This window comes from Equus caballus, chromosome 1 (assembly GCF_041296265.1).
Source record: "Equus caballus isolate H_3958 breed thoroughbred chromosome 1, TB-T2T, whole genome shotgun sequence".
Classification (NCBI taxonomy): domain Eukaryota; kingdom Metazoa; phylum Chordata; class Mammalia; order Perissodactyla; family Equidae; genus Equus; species Equus caballus.
In genome coordinates, this window is record NC_091684.1 from 154,754,602 (window position 1) to 154,779,213 (window position 24,612).

The 24,612-nt window shown below is 36.9% G+C and overlaps 2 protein-coding genes across 3 annotated transcripts in view; one reads left to right on the forward strand and one right to left on the reverse strand.

The window, feature by feature from the left end:
- Positions 1-5,098, forward strand: part of MYEF2 (myelin expression factor 2) — a 31,247-nt gene extending 26,149 nt beyond the window's left edge. For both annotated transcript variants that reach the window (XM_023617945.2, XM_023617950.2), the window contains one exon: positions 2,663-5,098. In XM_023617945.2, coding sequence (XP_023473713.1) covers positions 2,663-2,826 — 164 coding nt within the window. In that variant the 3' untranslated portion in view covers positions 2,827-5,098. The remainder of the gene's footprint in view (positions 1-2,662) is intronic.
- On the reverse strand, positions 2,649-24,519 carry SLC24A5 (solute carrier family 24 member 5). Its single transcript, XM_001502401.6, has 9 exons — positions 23,789-24,519; positions 22,953-23,132; positions 11,216-11,299; positions 11,026-11,129; positions 10,583-10,683; positions 8,569-8,852; positions 6,264-6,470; positions 4,230-4,331; positions 2,649-3,728 (listed from the first exon to the last, which is right to left on the reverse strand). Exons 1-9 carry the CDS (start codon positions 23,907-23,909, stop codon positions 3,406-3,408), a joined length of 1,506 nt encoding a protein of 501 aa, XP_001502451.1. The 5' UTR covers positions 23,910-24,519; the 3' UTR covers positions 2,649-3,405.
- Between the last annotated feature and the right edge of the window lie 93 nt (positions 24,520-24,612).

The following is a 24,612-nucleotide window of genomic DNA, read 5'->3' on the forward strand; positions in this document are numbered from 1 at the left end:
GTTGTACCTTGCGTTAGTTCAGGTTGTGCTAATGAGGTCACGTAGGCATAATCTTTCAGACTTAATCCCACATTGTCTATACACTTTAGCCTTCTGGCTTAGTATGACACAGGACCATGACATTTTAGTACTGCAGTGCATGGAAAGCCCATTCTTGATAATTTCTGTATAAACTGTGTAAACAAATGTAACTTTGTTCCACAGATTTCCATTTTCTGGTTTTCTACATCAGTGTGCTTGTTAACTGCATAGAAGTGGAGACTTGTTGAGATTTTATTTACAAAAAAGCACATGCTGCTTTGAACATGCATAGTGGACTTTAACTCTAGAACAACTTAGTAAAAACAATGCAGCAGTAAAAGTAATGTATGAAAAACGTTCATTGATAGAGTCACTGTCTTTGTAAAGAAACACTAAAACCTTGTTTTTTGTGCCTCATATAATTATTTCTTGTAGAATACCCGATTTTGGTTTTTTCTCCTATGGTTATATTACAGTTTCACTTTGGAAGTAGATTTTATTGAATTATTTATTATTTATGCTTTAATTTGGTCTGTTTTTAAATACACCTTTATATCAGCATTTCCCAAAGAATGCCACACAAGATGTTAATAGGCTGGGTTAAATAAGGTGGAAAGCATTCTTTTACTGCAGGTTAAGTCATTTTTGTAACTAGTATATGAAACAGCAATATGTTTGGTTATTCTATGGTACCGTTTTCTCATTGCGTACTATTTTGTCCTATACTATTGTTAAAATAACAGTCCTATTTTTGTTTTTTTTGGAATCGCACAAGATCAGTGAATATTGTCCTTGCTATTGCTAATAACCCTATGATGGGATACTTATGTTAAGAAAAACCCTAAGTTTTTAGGTGAAATTAGAATAAGGAAGAACCTTCAATCTTAAAAGCCCTTGAAAATTCTCCACAGGCCTCTTTAAAATCACTGTAAATTGCTGTCATTTACCAAGGTATGCTTCTTTAATTAAACTTGCTCTTTTTCAGGTCCGAGCATTCAAGATGTTAAGAGGACTCTGGAAATTGCTCTGCATCTGTCTTTAAAGTCTTTTTTTTTATAGATACATTCTCTAGTTTCGTTTTATGATGCTTGTTAGAAAATGTGATTCTTGTGTGTGTTTTTTTTCACCAGTTGTAGGTTGCATATTATTTGGATCTATTTTAATCATTATAATTTCTCTGGGGATTAGTCTGTTTCGTGACTTTTAGAACATAGTTAAAGACTGCCTGGCCTGGGTTACAAGGTCATGGTTTTGGCTCAGCATTATATTTATTAACTTGGACCGTTTAATTAGTATTGAGTGGCTGATTAATTGACTACCAGTTGATTTTAAAAATGCAGTAATGGGGGGCAGGAGATGAATGAAAAAACAAAAGTAAACAAGTAGTCTAGGGTGTTGTAGATAAGAAATCGTTCAGATCAAAATTTAACCGGAAAAAAAAATCTTAGTCGTGCATCAAGATGAAAAGTTGATCCCATCAGCTGGAAAGGGCTTATGCAGGTTTTGATAAGCCCTCTGCTTATACCTTCCCCTTCCTTTTCTCTCCCTTCATAGAACTAAATATGTATGGCTCTCTGATTTTGTTGCCAGACTAAAATTAGCCCATAGTGATTTGGCAACTATAATATTCAAGGGGAGGGAAATACTATGGTAAGTAGTCACACATCTCACACCTGAATCTGTGTGGAATGGATGATCATACATTCCAGTTGTCTGTAAAGTCTCACTTTACATCTGTTGTTTGTGTGTAATTATTAACAACTTTCCCTTTTACTCTCTAAAGTGTTCTGGTTTGGATAATGGGTTTTTATGACCACTTTGTAGTTGGATAAATGATACTGATTTATTTCAAATACCAGTCTCTAGAGTCAGCAATGATATTAACTGTATACGGAACAATTGTCTGGTTTTCCTCCTCCTTCTAGAAGCTTCTTTGATGTTCTTTGTGCTCTTATTATCACTGTTTTTACCTATATTGATTTAAATCTACAATGTCTCTTCCTTGCCTATTTCCATATTTGATACCTCTCTTACATTTGGAGTTCAAATTGTGATATTGAATAAATGATTGGCACTGTGGTTGAAAAGCAGAATTAGTGGGGCCTTTTGTGGCTTGGTAAACATTAAATTTCTAGGTAGTGGCTACCATTTGCAGGGATGAAGGAGTGACATGGAGGATAAAAGGGGAGGAAGAGAGATTAGGGAGATTGGGCAGAAAGCAACAATGTTTCCTAAAAATAATTTTGTTTAAATTTGTACGTTTTTTATTATGCGTGGTGACTCTGGCATTTTGTCTGGCTTGCCTTATTGCTGTAAAATTCACTTGAGAAACTAAGAATTTAACATCAAAAGTAAAATGTTTTTTTTTTTTGGAAAACTTTAAATCCTAAGGAAATTTATCATGTTTCTAATTCTGTATATTCTAACATTCATATATTCATTACTTTAAATGAATTGCATTATATTCAGAATGTAAAATGATGAGAATAATGCTTATATGATGTGTTATTTTTAAATCATTAATGTTAACATTTTTAGCCAAGTTACTTATCACTTCGTTGGCTATGAGGAATTTCAAACCTGTGTAGTGAAATGGAACCCCTTTAAACTGACAAGTAAGCCTATAATTTTTCTTTTACAGGTCATGTAATGTTTGCAGAAATAAAAATGGAGAATGGAAAGTCAAAAGGCTGTGGAACGGTCAGATTTGACTCCCCAGAATCAGCTGAAAAAGCCTGCAGAATAATGAATGGCATAAAAATCAGTGGCAGAGAAATAGATGTTCGATTGGATCGTAATGCATAATTTCAAACCACGGTTGGAACAGTCTTACGTCTGTTTTGCTGAATCTCCTAGTAAAAGTCATTTTTTTAGTAATACTGTATGCTTACAAAAGCTGTAAAAATGAACTTTTAAAACTCCCACCAGCTTTTAACAGTATAGTGTTAAATATACTGTGATTTTTGTTAATCTCAAGTTTGGGTTTTTAAAGACAGCAAGTCTGGTCATTCAGTTTAAATGAATGGTTATACTGTTTTTAATGAAATAAGCCATTTTCTTGTTGTTATTTTCAGTACTGCATAGTGAGATTAGTTTGTTCAAGTTTCCTCAGCTGTTACCTACTTATTGTAAGGTAAAACATAGGTGATTTTTTCAAAACTTATGGTTTATATATGTAATTGTCCTTGAGAAGAAATGGCTCAGACAAATTAGGATGTGATTTTAGTTGGTTTTAAATTCCTTTCTTTGGTGATAAAGAATTACTGTAAGTAAGCTTTAGATTCTAAAGTTCAGGATATTTTTTATTTGACTTAAATGAAGAAATGGAGTTTTCCTTCTCTGCCCCTCCCCGTCATTCACACTTTCCATGTAACACTATTAATATTAACCTCCACAGCCCCGTATTTTATTATTTCCAATAATTCCGAGTTCATATAGAACCGATAATGTAGCAAGCCCCAAGTATAATAATAGGCAGACTACTCCCAACTTTCTGTCTAGTTTCCAGCCATTGAAGTGAACTGCTAAAAGAAGAAAAATAATTGAAATGTTGAGAGAGATGGTTATGTAAGTTAGTCCTCTGCTGTTCACTTCTATAGGAGCTGATGCATTTATAAATGCAGTTTTAATAAACCATGGAACACCTAGGCACAGCATATCAAACACGTTGGATCCCACAATGTTAGACATAGCCATATCTCCTTTGCCTGCAAAAGAAAAAGCATGTTGTTAAAATGTGCATACCAATATTGTATTTTATTAATAAGCTTTGTGAAAAAGAACACTGGATACTTTTTTTGTTTGTTGGTTTTGGAAAATTGTTGTATTAGAGCAAAAGTCTTACTGAATTTGTATTTTGTAATTTTGGGGGGTTAGTATTTAAAGTCTTAACATTTATTTATCTAATAATTATCTTTATTTATTAAACCATTTTTCATTAAGGTATGTAGATTACTTGTTGCTTTTCATTCTAATTTAATGTGGTTAATTACGATTTAATGCACATTTCAGATGAATATTATTTGGGGGATTAGATTTAGTAAAATTAATCTGCTATTAAATAGTAAATCCTTCCTCTTGAGTCACTCTTTATTTTTGTTCAAAGTATGTTACTGAGGAAATAAATATTTTTAAAGTTACCTTTGCTCAGTGTATTTTCAGCCAGGCTTGAAGAATGGGCATTGCAGCTTGAGGGAGCTAGTTCTTACCTTTTCTTGCAACCAACACACTTGCAATTGTGTCTGGTATGCTTGTTCCTGCTGCTAATAAAGTAAGTCCCATTACTGTATCTGGAATGTCTAATGTTTCCCCTGTAATAAACATAGATATTACAAGTTGCAAATCTTAGAGATTCACTAACCGTTCCCTGCAGATATTTCGGATATTTTCTTCCTGAACAAAAAGAAAATAGGCACGTTTAGATTACAGAACCATATGTGCTTAGTTAGATTTTCTCTAGCAAAATATTTGAATAAGATTGATAAATTGGGTAACCTGGGTAGTACAGATTTTTAATAACAGGTATCTAAAGATATTTAATAGACAAAATTCTACCAAGGAGTAATTCCCCTCCCTGGTATGTGTACAGAAGTTTTGGATGTCCACTCTTATCTCATCAAGGCTGTTGCTTAATAGATGCTAATAAGATTGATCATTTTCTCCTTTTCTTTTTAAAAATATTTTCTTAAAGTGGTCAGAGCTAAGCAAATTATTTGTAGCGATTTTAGAGTTGTAAGTTTGTTAACATCGTATAAATATTTTTTACGTCCTGCTTTAGTGATATACCTTAATTTAGTCTTTTCTTTGGGAAAGGGCCATAGATCTGAGGAAAACAACATAGGGTTCTGCTTGAGTCTTTCTAACATTATGGTCCCAGTTTATTAATGCTTCTGTTAAATTTAGTGTCTGTTCAACATTTTTCAGAAATGTATTTATTCCGGGAAACAGAATCAGAGGGAAGTTAAAAAAAAAGTATGTGTGATTGCTCTTTTAATGTTGTAATTGGAAACCTGCTTTAGAATCCTTTTTCTTTCTTCTTTTTTTCTTAAAATGTCTATTAAAAGAACTTTAAGAAGCATATTTATTGCATGCTTATATGTTGATATTGGAATTGGAATTGGTTTTTAATTTTTGTTACTGTTTGCTAGAGTTCATATATACATAAATAACACTAATATTTATCATTTTGGGGGCTGTTCTATGATCTATTACTTGATTTTGCTCTTTTCATGTTTTCCTAATGTCAAATATGTTCTGGCTGAGAAAATTTGGAGAGATTTAATATACAAGCTAATTGGACTTTTTCTTCTTCCTCATTAAAAAAAAGAAAGAAATACTCTTCTTTTTGCTAGCATACTAGTCCAAGCCACTTATTAATTTGGGAAAAGTCAGAGATCAGCAAACTTTCTTTGTAAAGGACCAGATAGTAATTATTTTAGGCTTTGCAAGCTGTATGCTCTCTGTTGCGGTTATTCAGCTCTGCCCATGTAGTGTGAAAGCATCCATAGATAATATGTAAATGGATGGATGTGACTATTCAAACTTCACACAGGTGGTTTGCTTACCTCTGATATAAGTCCATTCAAGTTAACCTTTTTGGAAGAAATCCCTGATTTTTTTTTCTATGTTTATATTCAGTTCTTCCTTCTGGGCCAGGAGTTCTGTGGGACTAGAGCTGATTACGGTCAAGTAGTAATAGTTAAATCTTAATTATAAAGGTAGTAGAAACCTGAAATGAAACTTATTTTATACCCTTTTCACTCATTTCATAGTACATTTATATTGCCATATTAAAAAGCAAAATGAAATATAATCTAGTTAAGCAGTGAGCACCGATCATTTTCCCAAAACACTGGCGCCTTGCTATATTTTTCATTATGAAATGGAACTGAATATAAAGAGTGTATTGTGGACCCTATGCAATGTGATTTATCTAGTAACATAATAGAAAGGTATCCCATGCATTTGATTTCATTTATAAGATGATCTGATCCCTTGACTTTACCTCTGGGCTGTATAATAGAGAGAATATGGTTGATACGTAATATGCAACTCACAAAACCTGAATATCTTGTTTGTATCTTAATATTTAATCTTTTTGTAAATAGTGCTAATCTTTAGTCTTTGATGAAAAAGAAATTTGCTCCTTAGCTAGACTACTTTTGGTAGCTATATGCAGTTTGTTCTTATATGAAACTGATTGTTTTCTTTTTAAATTGTGCTTTTGTACTTAAGATACGTACCAGTTATTGTGACCATCCAAACCAGGATATATGTAAATGCAGATATCCATAGTGCCGACATGAAAAAAGTTATCACAAAATAATTTTTCCAAAACTTTCTTCTACAATCTGGTGTGGTTAGAAAAAGTAATGTAATTATAGGAAGGGATAGTACCCAAAAAATTCTTTTTAAGTCTGCTTCAGGCATGTTGAAAACACTTGGTGGATCTGTTGAGAAAAAATTAAACGATTTTGAATTTTCTCAAATGGCCTATTAAGTTCGAAATGTCCATTTAGAAGCTATATTGAAATAAATTGGCTGTATCTGTTTTTAAGAGGCCATTTAAAACATTGGAATACTTCATTACTGATATTGCTGGCAAAAAGAAACTACTTGAGACTTTAGAGTAGACAGTGTAAAATGTGATACTCAGCATTTCTTGATTTGGGGCCTTAAATCCATCAAATATCTTGGGTCATTTGCTAAATGTGTTAGAAATAATGTTTATGAAGTGTCAGTTGGACTTCTCTTGGTTTTGTACAATGTGGTTGGTCTTCAGAAACTTTCTGCTTATGGGCGTAATCTGGCTTCTACCTTAGCTACTTAGTGCTCTCCACTTCCCAATATTGATGTTCGTCTAGCCTGCCATGCGTGTCAGATAATGCATACTTAGGGAGTATACAATAATTATAGCATAATCTTTCGATTAAGTTGAATATTTCATTCTAATTCTCATTGTAAGTGACTTTTAGGGGCTTGTTTCATTATTTTCTTTCATTAATTTACTAAATTCAGAATTCACCACAATTCTTAGAAAGAACCTTTAAGAAAATAGGAACTAGTATACAATCTCCAATGTAGCTTATGAAACAGATGTTTCTTTATTCAATTTCCTTTATTAAGTTAGTGGAAGACAATATATTGGATAAAAATGGGAATTCACTTTAAAAGTTTTTAAGGTTTATATGGCATTTACAAAATAATGTGCCCATATCTTGGATCAAATCACATTATAACTAATGCTAGTAAAATAATTCATAAAAAAAATTTCCAATCCTCAGCTGATGTGATTAAGGCCATTAAGTAATATTGGATATAATTTTAAATTGTGTAATAAAAAAATTTGGACTTGTTCTTTTGAGTTTCTTGTAAAATTTAACTTAGAGATGTATACCTTTCGTACCTGTAAGACAAGAAGCTATAATTTTTGTAAGAAGGGGAAATGTCATGTTTTAATTTTTTTTTAGGTAGCAAATTAGAATGAGTTCCCTTCCTAATATACCTAATTAAATTTAGAATCTGTTTCATACAACCACTTTATAAAACAGTAACCCATAAATTTATATTTCTGGCCATAGCTGAATTTGACTTCCTACTAAATGTATTAACTGTGTTTTGCTGCTGCTCAAATGACATATTTAAAACTCAGCTGTTTCCTTCTTTTTCCCCATACTAGCCCGTTTACCTCAATTCCTAGTTTTTGTAAGCAGTATTCCCATTTTCTCAGTTAATCATGATCAAAGCTTTAGAATTGTCTCTGCTCCCTTTTCTGGCCCCATGTAGCCCTTCAGTTGCCTAGTCTTAGTGATACTTTGTCTGCACTGTCTCACATCTGTTCTCTTCCGTTCCCACTGCCTTCGCTCTGTCTAGGCGTCTACCAAACACATCAGCTGTTTTCGTAGCCTCTTACAGACCTCTTGTCTTTATCTCGTAATTCAGTTCTAATAATTTCTCTGCTTCCAAACCTGCAAAGACTCTTACACTAGCATTTAGGACTCTTCATATCCTATTCCTTTCTTTCCACCTTTCCTCTACTCCCTTACTATCCATGTTCTGTGCTCCAGTTATGCTAGTGCTTCAACAGGCCTTTTGCTTATATTAATTCCTTGCCATCAATCCATAGAATATACTTTATTCTTATCTCTGCATAATTTACGTAATAAAGACTTCAGTAGCTGTTACTTACTGGTTGGTCATAAGTCAGATCATCAGTTAAAATGTGACCTGTTCTACAAGGCTCAGTTTAAATGCTTCCCTCTCTGATAATCTTTCCTGTCTAACCATCTTCAAATTTTATACAATCTCACCTATTTAGGAACCACAGTTACACTTTTTTTCTTTATAGTGCTTCAACCTTTATGTTTTAGCTGTTTTGTTTTTTTCCTACAGTATTGGAAGCTTCCTTAGGATAAGGACTGCCTCTTCATCATCTCTGAATCTCCAGTGTCTTTTACATAATAAATATATAGTGTTTGCTGAATTGAAATGAAATTCTTAAGTTTTTCTGGTGAATAGACTGAATAGTGGGCACGATGTGGTTATTACCTTCAGAAACCTGACTAAGACCGTGCAAACTTAGAGAAAGCTGGGAGTAGCCAGAATCTTCATGAAATATTCCACTGTCAGTTCTCGATTGCCGACGGATGAATGGTTGACCCTCGTCTTCCCATCCCATCAGTGGCTGCTGTTCACTTCTCTCCTCCATAGCCTTGGCAAGACAGGTGCAGCAAGGACTGCATTTCTTTATAATGTATTGGTTAATTTTAATATCAAAACACAGCACCAAAACATATAATCCGTATATCAAAAGCAGTAAAGTTCCTTCATACCTATAAATTAGAGAAATTTGTGTGTTTTTAAATTAAAAATGCAAGTTCTTTTAGAATTAATAGTTTTTGGGCTCTATCTTAATAATTTTCTAATACAGCAATAGAACAATCAAGGCAACATTTCTAGATATATTTTGATTTTATAGATGTGTCAAAACTTGGTTACAGCATTATTATAAACTTATTAATAAAGCCTAATATTTCAAAATTTCTATATTTAAAAAAAAAAAACCCCGAAAAAAACAAAAGGATGATAAACTCATTGTCTTCATTTGTAGATTCCTTCCAAATGGTTGGAATAAACAATGCTTTGAAAATAAAAATAATTGTAGATTTCAAAATAAAAGTGAAACTAATGAGTAGTAACGGACATCCCCCACCTCAGTTCATTGGCAGAATACATTCCCCCACATATGTAATAATTAGAAAAGAATGTAATTTTCTGGTATAGGAATTTTGTGTAAAATACTCAGAATATGTTAGGCTTTTGCTGGGGCTTTTCAGTTTGATATGCAGAGATTTTTTGGTGATGTTAATAACTGAATTGGGCTTGCATTCACAAGAAAACACGGATATTCTCAAAAGTAAAATTATTACCTTAGACACTGAGAACTGTTTCCCTGTACTCTGCTTTCCTATTTAAAGAATTTTGATTAGCTATTGCCATCACATTTGAACCTTGCATTTACCCCTTATTTTATAGCCATTGAAGCTGCCACAGCTGAAAGCACAGACTTCTTGATTTCCCTAATGGAGGGAGTATTAGCTTACATACTTGGCCAGTCATTGTCTCCTTGCAGACAACTGCTGAATCCCAGAAGGATCCCTGCTATAACCAACAGTGTTTCTTTGGGAAACAGACTAGATTTCAGGATGATTCATTTAGAAATTTTGCTCCCTGCTAGATTTTGTTTCTTGATGGCCAGTATTAAGCAAGGCTGCTAAGTTGTAGTACTCCAGAGGGTGCCATTTACATTGTTTTCTATTTTTTGATGTCCTCTGGTATTGTGCAATGCACAACCTCTGCGGCTGTGTGTTTTACATTTCTTGATCCATTGTGATTCCTAGCATAGTGATAAACACCTAATAGATACATGGGTGTTTATTAGCTGAAAAAGTTATTTGTCCACTACGTGACCCCCTTTTCATTTCTTGGAACAACAAGGCACAGGGAGATGATAAGGAAAGCAAACAGTTTTTAATATTGAAGGCTAAACTTTGTTGGTTCTTAGAGGAGGGCGGCTACAGTTCCTTTTGCTAAATGAACGTCAGACAGAAAGTTGGAGGAATTCAAAGGGACTTCTTTTACTTCCTCCATCATCCTCTTTCTCCAGTCTTGTGACCATAACCACTTCTAGCTGAGGCAAGGTAAACAATAACCCAGTAGATGAAAAAGCCAACTGTTGGGGCTTTAAGGGACGACAAAATTTGGGAGACCTTCTGAACAGGTAGTAAGCAAGAAGAAGGAAGGGAGGTAATATCCAGTGGTTAGTGAGACAAAAAAGGAGACTGACATGACTAAAAAGAAATTGCAAAGAAGGGAGAAGAACCCACCTAGCAGTTGTGATGACAAAGTTAGCTCAGAGACCCACTGGAAAATGGTGCGTAAGTGGCACATAATTGAGAAGTGACTGAAACATTTCTGAAAAAAATGTTACTAAACCATCAGAATTTCACAAAATCCTCTCTGTACGTGTTTTACATAAGAGTAATGGTTATTTCAAGCTTACCAGTAAACCTGGTTGTCGTATATTATGCCAAGAACTGCTGCTACGCTGATTGCATATGCCGCACAGTCTCTCAACAGGGGCCAACACGATATCGGTGAAACCTGTGAAATAGTTAATTTTGTGTGTCCATCAAACTGTAACTTCAAGTATATGCTTAGCGTAATACTGAAATTGTTTGTATATTTGTAGCGAAATATTGTTATGTTTTGCATATTGCTAAGAGAAAAAGGAATTTTAAGAAAAGTTGTGTTTCTAAACCTACTCTGATTTTCATAAATTTGACCAAGAGCTATTTGTGGGTTAACTTTGAATTGAATATATGTAGTTTTTCTACAGATTAATAAATTTGATTGAACACAATAGTAGTGCCTTGTTTATTGTAGACTATAAACAGTTCTTATAATTTGTCAAGACAATATATTTTGTTGAATAAACTTACATACCACACTAGATAGCAAGCCACAGGCTGCACAGATGCCAAGGAGATTATAAATTGCAGATCCAAGAATGGTGCTAATACCAATATCTCCCTTTGTGATAAATACACCTATGAGCAAGATAGTAGCTAAGTTAGTGTTGACTTGAAGATAAAATCACATTAAGTAAGCAAAAAATATAAGGAGCAATATTTACCTAGGAAAGCAGTAACTAATTCAGGAGCTGAGCTACCGGCTGCCATAAAAGTTGCACCTGCAACATCCTGAGACAATCCAAGGGCTGAAGACAAATGAAATTATGTTATGCCTGGTAAAGTGACAAATGAAAGAGTGTGTCTTTATGACTACAGTAGTTATCAAAGCTACAGTGTCACAGAAAAGCACTAATATTGGCTTCAACTGAAAAAAAAAACCCATACAGGTTAAAAACTAGAGATGTCCAGTGTCTGCTGTCTTTATGAATTCGTTACTTAATGCTTCTGTAGAAAGAGACGGTCAGGAGACCATTAGAGCTATGCTGCAGCTCAGTATCCTAAGTGCCAAGATTCAGGCTGTTTTGGGACCCAGAAAAGATTGCTTTCCAGCTGTAGGGCTTGTAAGTGTGTAGCAACAACACGACTTCTTTAAAATTACACTGTCAACAGTGCTCCGATAGGACCTGAGGAAATAAGGTAATTCAGGAGTCCTAATCGAAATTGAAAGAGGAGAAAAAGTGAATATTGGTAGTTTTTATAATCTGTAAATGAAGTTGAATTAAGGAGCTTATTCACAAATTGGCAATGTCTACCTTGTCTAAATACAAATGAGAGGAAATTAGTTAACTAAAAACCAAATAGATTTACTATTGTATAATTATAGTCTATCGATTTAAAACGTGGAACCATTAAAACGTTGCTCTAGAGTAACAAATATAAGAAAATACTATTCAAATAGTTTGTGTATATCCCCCAAACTCACAAGCATGCAAATCCATTATCCTCAGTGATTGACAGGCTGAGAGTCTTAAGAAATTTTGGGCCTTTCAATTTTAGAGCTAAGGGACTGTCTATGGAAGGCAAAGAGAAAGCCACGTTGAAGAAACTACCTTGCTCTGGGAAGGCTGAGACAAGGTTGCATCAGAAATCCCCAAACGGGCTTTGCTGGTAGACTGAAAAATAGCCAATAGAAGTAGCGTGCTGGGCGTTAAATTATTTACCCTAGGTCGCAAAGTTAGTGTCAAAGTTGGGCCTAAAATTCCGGTTTCCAGGGCTCTTGATAGCAACCCTTGGGTGATGTTCATTGTTTACCATACCTCTTGATTCTTGATACTCCCAGTCTTCCTGGGCCCTCAAACTCTGGTGTGCTCGGTTGAGTCCCTGTCACCTGTGCTCAATATTTCCTTATTACTGCCTGCCTGTGGAGACCACTACCTGTTGCTCTCTCTCCAGGCCACCCCAAGTTCTACTTCTCTGCTGGGAGGGACATCTGCCTTTGACCTTACTCATTCCTTTTTCTTTCTTGGTTTGGTGGATTGTATTTTACAAAAATGTCCACAATATTTATGTTTACATATTTTTCCAGAATCTTATTATTCCCTATCATAAAATAAAAGGCGGAGTTTATGTTTCCTCCTGAGTCTAGATGAGCCTTTGTAGATGAGCCTTTGTGACTGCTTTGACAATCAGAGTATGGCAGAGCCATAATATTTCCAAGGCTAGGACAAAAGGTGACAAAACTTTCTCATGGTTCTCTCCCTAGGGACCTTTGCTTTAGAGCCCTAAGAGAGTACACAAAAACTCTGGCTACCTTGAAACTCCCAGACTAGAGACACCTCATGAAGAGCCCATATAGAAACAGAGACGCCTGTGGAACCCCTACTGTTTCAGCCCCTGACTTTCGAATCTTCCCATCCCAGGCACCAGACATGTGAGGGAGGGAATGCTTTTTTTTGCTGGGAAAGATTCTCCCTGAGCTAACATCAGTTGCTAGTCTTCCTCTCTATATTTTTTCCCTCTACAAAGCACCAGTATGTAGCTGTATATTTTAGTTGTAAGTCCTAGTTCTTCTATGTGAGCTGCCACCACAGCATAGCTACTGACAGATGAGTGGTGTGGTTCTGCGCCTGGGAGCAAGCAAAGCGTGGAAGCAGAGGGCACCGAAATTTAACCACTAGACCATCAGGGCCAGAAAAAACAAGACAAATGTTTCTGCTCTCTTGGAGCTTTAATTCTAGTGAGAGGAAACAGGCAAGATAAACAAAATACATGTTATGTCAGCGGGAAGGAGCAGGGAGCAAAAGCAAGGAGGGGGATGTAAAATATTGTGGAGGAAGGATTGTCATATTAGATGGGTTAACCATAAAACACTTCACAGAGAAGGTAACCTAACTAAAGACTTGAAAGTGAGGGAGCTACTGCACAGACACCTGGGCCAAGAGGATTCTAGGCAGAAGGAGAGCAAGCAAAGTTTGTGAGGTGGCAGCTAGCCTGTGTGTTCAAGAAACAGAAAAAGGCCAGTGTGTCTGGAATAAAGTGTGTGAAGGAATAGCAGTAGGTGATAAGGTCAAAGGTAAGGGGTGGCCAGATCATGTAAGACCTTGCGGATCCTAGTACAGATTTTGACTTTTATTCTGAAAGCCATGCAAAAGGCTTGGAAATTCATCCACATCCTGCCTGCTGAGGATACCAACCCCGGGCATCTTTTTTATCGTGGGGTTATTTGGTCTCAGAGGCCCAACCAGCTCTAGTCTGAGTTGTTTTGCCACCTCTTACGCCTCCACAACTCCTGCTGTCTCTCAGGGTAGTTGGAATGACCCACTCCAGGCTCTCCATGCCTCACTGTTTGCTCTTGGTCATGTTGCTTGATGAACATCTACCTGCAGTGACTAATGGAGAGAAGTAATGTTTTGTGTAACATATTTCATAGCATTCCTTTTACTGGTTAGACTTGGATTTCTGGTTAGAGTGAGATTTACTGGTTAGAGTGATATACATTCTAACTCTTACACTCTCACTCTTACTACTCTGTGATCTAATTGGCCAATTTGCCATAAAATTTAACACAGAACAAGATAAAGCATATTGCACCATGATTGACTTTTTTCACTTTAGGAATGAAGTAAATAATATCTTACATTCATGGTAAGCAATTCGCTTTTGTATGTGTAATTTAATAATCTCAACTATCCTCAGATGTGAGTGGTGGTATTTCCATTTTTCAGATACAGAAACAGGTCCAGGAGGTTAAGTAACTCAAAGTCACACGGATAGTAAGGATCTTAAACGTGAGGAGTTAGGGCATAAACCCTGAGTCCACTGGTTTAAGCCCAGTGCTGTTTCCCTCTCACAGAGAACCAATATAAGAATGGCGCTTAGGCAGGCCAATGATAACATGGTGGGTGGTGGAGTTCTTTCTTCCCTGCCTCATGGCACTGGCATGTGACTACCCTGGTTCCATTTCTTCTTAGGGGAAAAAATAGTTACTAGGAGTCAGGAATACTTTGGAAATTTCCCAACATATTCCAGAGAATGTATAAATTTAGTGAAATTGGATATTATCATGAATTCTCTTCTCAAATCAAATCAGGGCTAGACAATATGTGCAGGAAATTGAACAAGAACAAAATGCTTTATCTTGAAGTAACTGCCCAACCTTGGTGCAGCTGGAGAGTGAATGACCAATCTTCGTTTAATGCTGGCCTAAGAATGCTTCATTAGAAAAGTTCAATCCCCAGAGAGAAAAGGTGACCTACTGGGCTTTTGCAAGGTAAGAAAATAGGTGGCCCTTTCGAACACTTCCACTATCAAAAGGCGGTAACAATGAAGCTTGTTGCTATTCACTGGGCTCTGAGTAATGAAAGGGAAGATTCTGTGTAGATCGATGTATACAACTTCAAAGAAATTTTAACAAGTTACATCTTAAGCTTCTAAGCATATTTTGTAAAATGGTTTATACCTTTGAACTTTAGAATAGACTGGCTTTGTCTTCGCTGACCTTTAGGTAGCATTTCTCTCTGCTATAGTTTATGATTAAGGATAAATTGTTCTGGTTTTTTCCTTCCCCAGAGCTATTCCTCCTCAGTCTCCCCGACCCCCACCCCGCCCATTACTCTACAGGAATAATCACATTTCCTTCAGGAGACAGTAGAAACGGGCAAGGTGAGTTTTCTTTATAGGTTGAGATAGCATTACATTGTTTATGTAAAGTGCAACTTTATGATAATGAACTGTTTACTAAGACTCATCAGGCTTTTTCTTAAGCGTGTTCTTTAATGCCATGTTGGGAAGTTTATAACAGTTTTGAAAATTCCCTTCTGGAAATATAATGTAGTAGGATGAGTTTTAAACTAAAATGGGGACCTGGATTCTGGCCCTGCCAGTAACTTACTATGAGACTTTAGACTAGTCATTTAGACAAACCTTGTATTTTGTCATCTGTAAAATGGAGGGTTGGACTACACAATCTTTAAGGTATCTTCTAGTTTTAACAACATTTACTCAAAATGTAGAATATGAATTCTATGCCTTAAGACTCTATATCACCTTTTATTGTTAAATTCCTTTCATAATAATAAAAAACTGCATTATTAAAAATTTAGAAGGCAGAGGGGAAAATAGAGGAAGAGTCACTTACGCTTTACCATTATATTTTAACTACTGCTGTCATTTTAATGTATTTCCAGTCCTTTTCACAATGCACATTTTGATAGAGTTACAGCCATAGGCTATATGCAGTTTGGTATCCTGTGGCACAATTTTAAAAAGTCCTCAAAGATGGGAAATTTTCATGCTTTGTGAATGGATTAGAGTTTTACAAGCAATCAAAAGTCATTCAGACCCAACTCTAGCAACTAGGCTGGATAGTCAGGCTGAGTAATTCTTCCAGGGTCCAAAATGAAGTGTGACAGCAAACCGAGGTTTGTTTTTGTGATTTGCAAAACTGGTTCTGACATTAATTTCAAATACATTTCTAGAAATATTTTGAGTAGATTCAACATCGTTGGAATAAATGCCTAGCCTCTCAATGCACAACTGTATGATATGCTCTGTGATGTTTTTAACAATAAATAGAACCAATCTGCGTACTTTATAGTTACCACGTCATATTTTGTCTGAGCTACGATGGAATAAATTCTGAAACACTGTATCACACTTTTAAAGGCCTGATTCCACGGAAAAAGAAGGACTCCTCCCACCGCCACTCTAACAGCTATAACATGACAGTGCACTGCCATCTTCCCTAAGCCTATCATATAAAGCATATGCAAGACATTTTATCTCCAAACCTCCCAATTACCTGAGTTTTGGCTCCATAACTTGCCCAAGGTCACATAGGAGGTAATTTCAGAGATGGGATGGGCACCTAGATCTCTTTGACTTCAAAAAACTGCTCTTTCCATTATCCATTATCCATGTAGGTAAAGAGAAAAGATTACTACATAGCTTTATGACGATTATGATTGTCAATGCTCGTTCCTGCAGTAGCATCTTGGCACTTGTTTAGATCTATATGCCTGAGGTAGCTTTAGATGCAATCCAAGGGGTCCACAATTTAGATCAGAGAGAAAAGAAAAACAAAGAAGATGAAAATGCTCTTAAGAGGAGGATGAGTTCCGTGTGGCAGAAAGGAAGCACTATTCTTAGGTTCTTTGTTCTTTGGGAAGGCTCTGCCTCTGTAAATTTCATGAGGATTAAGAATCAAACAAGCCCCTGAAACTGTAGGCTCTCCAAATGCGGCGCTCACAGAATTACTCAGCTCCCATTCAATTTTATCAATTTAGAACAAATTCTACCTGGAATTCAAACTTACGTTTCTTTCTTATTGTCTGTTCCTGAAATATAAAGTAGAACGCGGGCAAATATTAGTTCAAAGCAGAGTGAGTAAAAATAATTTTTAATAAAAAATAAAAATGTTTTTATGTTTCCCCCAAACCTTATTAAGAACATTTTTACTTAAGACGTGTTATCTCTCAAAGGATCAGCATGGTGGAGGGATTGGAATTTCTTACTGAATAGTACATTAGTGTAACATGTGAAAAGAAAAGCTTGGTAGCTAGCTCATTGTTGACTGTGGACTCTAGCAAGTGACCAATCTTAAGAGGGTCTCACTTTTCTAGGTAGTTAACTTGGAAAAAGGTAAAGAAAGCAGCTCCACGCAGTGATTAAATAACTAGGAGCTCCTCATTACATCTCAGAAGGACATGTAGAAAAAATTTGTTTTGGTTGTATACTGAACTTTTGTGTTTCCAAAAATGACCTGCTTATAGAGATGAGAGATAATAGTTTCACTTGGGCTATAAATTAATATAGTTTGTATTGTATTTTAAATTTATAGTTAAATTAAATATAGTTTAAAGATATAACTTTTTAAACAATAAAAGTTTGCTAATGATGGAATAATATGGTATGGGATTTTATGTAAAACAAATGGAAGGAACTCTAAGCAGAATATTCCAGAGATATTTAAGGTATAGTTTAAAGTTACTGCATGGATTATTAGATCAAATAAAATAATGGATTTCCTGAACTTACTTCCTACCTTGTGAAGTAGTACTTGCTTTTATTTGCCTTTAACTTGGTCCTCAAGCTCCGGCAGATGTGCCCTAGCTTTGCCTCAGTCATACTCCTATTGACCTTGATCATTCACCTTCTCCAAGTTCACCTTTCCTGAATAAAGGATTCTAATCTCTGCAGTCTGTTCGTATGTAATAGTGAACATTTAGTGAATGTTTACTATGTGCTAGGTCCTTGTGTAAGCAGTTCTCTTGTATTTCCTCATGTACTTGGCACGCAGCTCTGTGAACTAAGAACTCTAACTACCCTTGTTGCACAGCTGAGACAGCTGGAGCAGAGAGAAGTCCAGCACTGTGTCCAAGCTAGTAAATGATGGGGCTAGGATGTGAACCTAGGCTGTGTCTGCCTCCATGTGGACGCTTTCAACCATCTCTCTATAGTAGAATGGCACTATAGCATATAACAGCATTCTCCCTCCTAGCACCTCCAAGGGTTCTCAACATTGTGGTATACCATTCAGCAACCATATTGTAGAGATGTACAACAAGGTGGAAAAAGTCCCAAGCAAACAATACCGGATATGACTACAAGGTCAAGTGACTATCTTTACAAACTAAGCATGGGAATTTTAGACAAAGGCTCAAGTCAGGCTTACATGAAAGACCACGCACCATAGAAGCTCCCTTTCTTCCTTGTCATCATTTGGAATCCTCTGTCTCTGTCTCTGTCTCACAGACACACACACAGAGCTTAGAGTGTCCACTCAGTATAGGTCTAGAGTGGCACAACTGGTGGGGGGGGGGGGCTCCCCCTTGGTTTATTCTTGTCCCATTACCTCTAGCTCCCTTAGCTGTAACTTGGTCTCAGATAATTTTCACCCTCTGTTGACATCTTTTAACCTCTTCCCTTGAATCCTCGTTCTCTTTCCCACCAAAGAATCCAGGTCTTATCTCCAAAGGTAAAATGCCCTGGACTTCAAGATGTGATTTTCTATTCCCTCTATAACATGGATTAATCTCACTTCAGCCCTCTGTGGTCAAAGAATCATCATTAGCCTCTTTTCTTATAAAATCTAAATGGATAAAAAGGAGGATAGGATTAGAGGAAGGGAGTACAGCAACAGCATTTTCTTGTATTGCTTCTACACAGTTAAGATGACAGCAAATGTCTCAGGTTATCTCATAGAGGTGTGTGCTTGCTTTCCCCGTGTTGAGGGGGCAAGAGAGGTTGTGTGACATTTATGATCACAAGCAAAGCAAGTGGAAGGGAAAGATCCTTGCTGGAAGCCTCATGTGGTGGCAGGTCTAGAGGAAATTGCCAGACCAACATATTTAGCTACAGAAAGAGAAAGCACACTTGCTTAGCTGAGCTGGGGCCTGGCCAGAGTGTCAGCAAGAGGCTCTGCCCTCCCCCACCTCCAGCTCATCTTCCGCCCAGAGTCTCCAGTCCTGAGCCTCTTCTTCACCTTGCTGAAGACCCTTCTGTGGACCAAATGAACCTCTGCTGGCAATTTGAGGAGGGGGTAATGGGGTGACAGGGCAGGGGTGGGCCAGAGGCTTCCCAATTCTACCATGGTACTCTAGGTTGGCACTCCCAACATGTCCCCCACAGAAAGTCATTGCATCATACATGATGACTGGGTCCCACAGTACTCTACTATGATCTCATGTGTACCTTAGACAAAATATTTAGACCTCAGAGTCTAATTATTGTAAGTGTTTATAACATTAATTTACAACCCCCATGGATTGCCAAAAGTCTAAACTGATTTTTTAAAGTACGTCATTGGATTCTCTTTATTTTGTAGTATACTTCCTCCATAGTTACGATGGGTACTTGACATATTATTTGGTTAAATTTCCGGTGTCCTTGGAAGGAAAACACCTCTTAAGATTGTTCAAATAGAACAGTTCTTCTGAAACAACCATGTTATGGTGGCTAATGTCTGCCATAACAAGGACATGTAAAATTATTTTACACAGCCGTTGAGAACATTCTTGGGTTTTGCCATTAAGGACTGGGGCTCACCATATACTGGCTCTGTAGTTTTGAGAAATTACCTATCCTCTCAGCCTCAATTTTCTCATCAGTAAAACCAACCCAGTAGTCTCTACTTTGTAGTGTTTTTGTGAAGACTAAAAGAAATCATGCATATTTCCAAGTTAGAACCATGCTTGGTCTTCCATAATTGTTTTATGATAACTAACTAATAAATAACAACACTCCAGTACATTGTGAGATGTCCCAGTAAACTGTTTTGAGGATGATATCAATAATTATTAGTTGGCAAAATGGGTAGAACTATAATAACTCAATGCTCATCAAAGAACTATGGGGCAACGTGAAGCATTTGCAGTCTTTTCTGAAGCCAGTTTCCATGGATGTAAACAAATTCCAGGGAAATTGTTTTTTATTGCTGATGTCCTCATTTGGATGAGACTATGCTAGACCTTGAAAAGAGAAATGACAGAATTAATTTATAGGCATTTAAAAATGAATCAAGCTAGCACTATTTCTATCTCATTTTGTTGCCAGTATTTTCAACACTCAAGACCGTGGTCAATTCTTAGCAGCTGAAGATTTGGCAGTGGTGCGGGCATCCATCAATCCCACATCCATAATAGCTGCCGTAATTGCAGAGCAAAGAGCGATCCACTTGAGAAATGCATGTTTGCTGATGATGTTTCAAAGTAATTCCACCAGTGGCATGTGGAAGTCATTATTATAGATATTCTATGAAGTCACTTAATAAAGATTTTTCTGAAGTAACAACCTAAATTTTAATGCGGTCGTTTCTTCTGCAGGGCTAGAAAAGTTATTAATTTACACTCCCAAGACAATTTTTTATAAATAAAATTCTTGATGGATTTATTCTTTCAGTCAAATCACTAGAAATGTGAAAGCAAGAAAGAAAGAAAGTGATTTTATTTTCCAGGAAGAGAGATTTTAGGTAGGATGTAGTACCTTGAATTTTAAACGTCTTAGTTTTATATAATTGACATGATCTATTTAGTTTTTCTAATTAAAAGTGTGGTACTGACACAAGGATGAACAAATAGATTATTACAACAGAGGTGAGAGTATAGAAAGAGATCCACACATATATAAGAATTTAATATATGAAAATTGATTAACTTTTGGAAAAAATAGCATTGTATTCTATAGCAAAACAAATTCTTAGTGGAAGAAATGAATAAATGTAAAAAAAAAAAGAAACTATAAGTAAAAGAAAATATGACAGTTTTTCCCACCTAGGGATAAAAAGGTCTTTCTAAGTATAAAACCAAAAGGAAATAATAAAAGAAAATATTTATAAATTTATTAAAAAATATCTAAACTTCAATGTGATAAACACACAAAATACAATAGGATACAACAAAACTTGAAAAAGCATATGATGTAAAATTTGTATTAGAAAAAGGGGTCGTATGCTTCACATTAAAAAAAGTCTTTGAAATCAATAAAAAAGACAATTATCCCCCCATCGAACACAAGCACAAAAGCAAAACCACAAATTTCAGTAAACATATAAAATGTTCAACCTCACAAATAACAAGATAAATGCAAATACTATAAAGTGAAGTTCCATTTTAAAGCAATTAGCAAAGACATTGAAAGTGATGTTACTCGTGGTTTTCTGGAATGGAAGTTACCGCACGTTCTGGGGGTTTACGTTGGCACATCCTTTGCAAAGTGCTTTCGGCAATGTAGAAGATAAATCTTAAAAACATGCAGACCTCTGCATCTCTATCAGGAAATGATCAGAGAAGTTTGCAAAGATTTTGCAAAAGTAGGGCATAACATTATTTAGACCAAAAACATTTAAAAATCAAATGTTTAATGAGATTAATAATTTTTAAGATTATGGTAAATTTCTCCTGGGTAACTACTATGTATAAAAACCAGTGTTAGGTGTTCAAATCCTTTACAGAAGCATGAACTATCAGGCTACCGTTAAAAATCACGTTTTTGAAGACTATTTAATGATAAAGGAAAATGTGCACAATAAAATATGAGGATAACATTCAAAGTGCCTCTATGGCAAGCTCCAAAAGACTGAAAGGAAACACACCAAATGGTAACTGTGGGGATCTCTGGGTGATGGAAATGTAGGTGATTTTACTTTTTTATTCCATTTTTCTTGTATTTCATCAATCTGAGTAAAACTACTATGTTAAATGCTAAAGCAATTAGTCTATGTTAAATCTATGTTAAAGTAATGTAATCTCTATTAAGGAAAAATAGCAATGTCAATGTAAAATGTAATGTCAATGTAAGAAAATATATATTTACATCTACTTAAGTAAGTAATAATAATTACAATAAATATATGCTGACCTATACTGTAAATTCTTTTCATTAAACAAATATGTGTGGAGTGCCTCCGCTATTGCCAGATCCTGTTTTAGATCCTAGGATACTGCTATCCTGCAGTGAACAGGAGAGAAAATAACTTGACTGGCATTTCAGCAGAGGTGGGGGGGGGGTGGGGCCAGGGGTAAAGGGAGCGTTTACTTTCTTGCTCGTTCCCTTTGTGAAGAAATGCTAGCAGTGCGTGTGTGTGTGTGTGTGTGTGTGCGTGTGGTAGCAGGAGAGGATGCTGTTTCTGTGCAGTCCTGTGCATATGCAGTAGGAAACCTAACCCTTAACTTTGACCTTCTCTGAAGAGAGCATGCTCACCCAGTTAAACTAACCAAGCAGGAGACAAACACCGGAAACACTGGCACTCTTGCTTATTTGGCATAGAAGATCACTGATACCCTGATTTTAGGGACCAGCGCACCACTGAAAGACAGACCTATGCTCAGAATTCTGCACAATGTACATGGCTGAAGGAGTAGGATGGAGGGGCTTGGACTGGCAGATCTTATTTTCAGAAACCAGGAACTGAGCTTAATTTTTAACAACCGAATTTATAATTATCTGATGCCTGAAGTCACCTTACCTAGAATGTAGGGCTTATTTATTTGTTTATTGGCTCATAAGCATCAGTTAGTTTCCTTACTGGCAGGAGGCTGGGAAAGGAAGAGTGTGGAGGGTGGTCCTTAATGGCATTTGTTTATCATCTACCTTTTAAAAAAAGTTATAGTGATTTTAGAGTGAAAATGAAAAAGTTTTTTAAAGTATAAAATGGCAAATATTAGGAGTCCGTTGTATTAGGAGTACATACCAAGTTTATATATGTGAAAACTCGAAAGAGTTTACTAACAGCCAGGCAGTGCAGTAGACAAACCATAAGTTTCTTGAGCTAGACTAGGCAGGATAATTAAAGATTGAAAACCACACACAGGCCACTTCGTTGACACACAGGACCCCACAACGCAGAGGCCAGTGCTCCGCAATCGAGATGGACAGAATTGTTGCTGAGCTGTTTTAAAGACAGACACATATGTGTGGCACAACCTTTCTGGAAAGTTATAGGGGAGATTTCCAGACACTTACATTCACTGATGATTTCCAGGGAGGGTAGGAAGTACTCGTCACAGACAATAGACACGGCCAGGAACATGTAAAGGATAATTAGGAAGTAGATGACAATGCCTCCCTCTGCGCGCTCCTGTTTCGTGAAAAACCCTTCAGGAAACTCCGATGATGAAGACATAACACACTGGGTGCTATTTCCTGGTAAGAAAAAGGAGGTGAAAGTTTGAAGGATGTTGGAGTCACACATTCCAAGGCCACAAAGAGAGATTCCTTGAGAAAACTCTAAGTGTAGGATATCTGGGGGGAATTTTAAGAACCCTGGTGAAAATGTATAAAGCATTTTTGAATATGCTGTAGCTCTAGAGCCTTAAAAAAATTAGTCTTTGGGGCCCGAAAGAGGTGCTTTAATGAAATTAAGCATTGTCTGCTTTATTTCTAAAAGGGAATTCTGAAACCCTCTTCCTCCTCAAGGAGAAGCTAGATCTCTGATGATAAAGATTTCTAATGTCTGTACAATTTCATTTTCTCATTTCAGAGCCCTAGTTGTCCACAGGCCTGCACAGAATCATCTACTGTAGCAGACAGAGTCTCTAGGATGAAAGAAGTTTTTTTTTCCATGATGAAGTCTCCAGCAATAAAAACCGGAGACTGGCCTGCTTCATGATGTCTGAATTCTTTCAAAGCTATCTTCAAGGGATGGAAAAGTGTTTGATATCCTTCCAAATGCTAAAAATCAGAGCAAAAATAGCAGGAAGCATAAGCAAAAGCGAGTCAAGTGACAATGTCCTTCTCTTTGTCCCTTCATCCGTATATAGCAGCAGCAGCAGGGGTAGCTGACCCCAGAGTCCACCTACCTGTGGCCCTTGGGAGAGGCTGGGGCAGGGAGGCACCTGGGGGAGGTAGGTGTGCAGTGGCCCAGAGGGCGCCAAGCAGCAGAGCCCTTCTGGCCCACCTCGGGCTCCCTTTTGTCTGCATTTCTGCTGTGTTCTTACTGCAGCCTGCAGCTTTGGGAAGGGAGAAAAGGATTAAGCTGGATCATGTGAGGACTCTCCTTCCTGCCCAATGCCCTGCCCAGGGCACATCTCAGCAAGGCCAGCACAGGAGGGAGGGTGGTTGGAACCAGCCAAGCTTCTCTGATCAGGAGCCCCAAGCCCCAGGGAGGCTGGAGGAGGTAGGGAGGGGAGCAGAGGATGTTTGTCGACAGCTGCTTCTGTGGCCCGCAGTCCCCGAGGGCAGATCCAGGCAGCTTGCTCTTTAGGACGTGGTTTTATTGAATGTCTTCATACTGGCTCTGCTTTCATCTTTCTCTAGATTTGTTAGGATCTGAGTTTGAAACTGCTCTTTCTCTCCAGCTCTTGCTTCTAGAAAATGTGGGGGCTGGTGAATTTGTATTCTTTGGTGAGCTTGGCACCCTTTTACATTTCTGTTTTGGCTTTTCATCTTCATCTTCAATTGTAGCCAGAGGCGGGAAGGTCACTAAGGAAGCTACTGCAATAATGTAGCAGAGAAATGATGGTGGCTTGAACCAAAGCAGTGACAAAGAGGACGGAGAGAAGTGGACAGCTTCAGGAACTATTAAGGAGACAGTGGACGACATTTGATCATTGATTAGCTGGGCTCCCTGCCAGAAGTTATCTAAAAATGCAAATCTGACAAGGCAAGCAGTGTTCAAATGCCA

Coding starts and splice junctions, on each gene's coding strand:
- SLC24A5 (XM_001502401.6), bottom strand. CDS start 23,909: ATGCAGACAAAAGGGAGCCCGAGGTGGGCCAGAAGGGCTCTGCTGCTT. Junction 10,684..11,025: donor GTGGCTTGCTATCTAGTGTG/GTATGTAAGTTT, acceptor ACTATTTCACAG/GTTTCACCGATATCGTGTTG. Junction 3,729..4,229: donor TGTGTTGGTTGCAAGAAAAG/GTAAGAACTAGC, acceptor TTTCTTTTGCAG/GCAAAGGAGATATGGCTATG.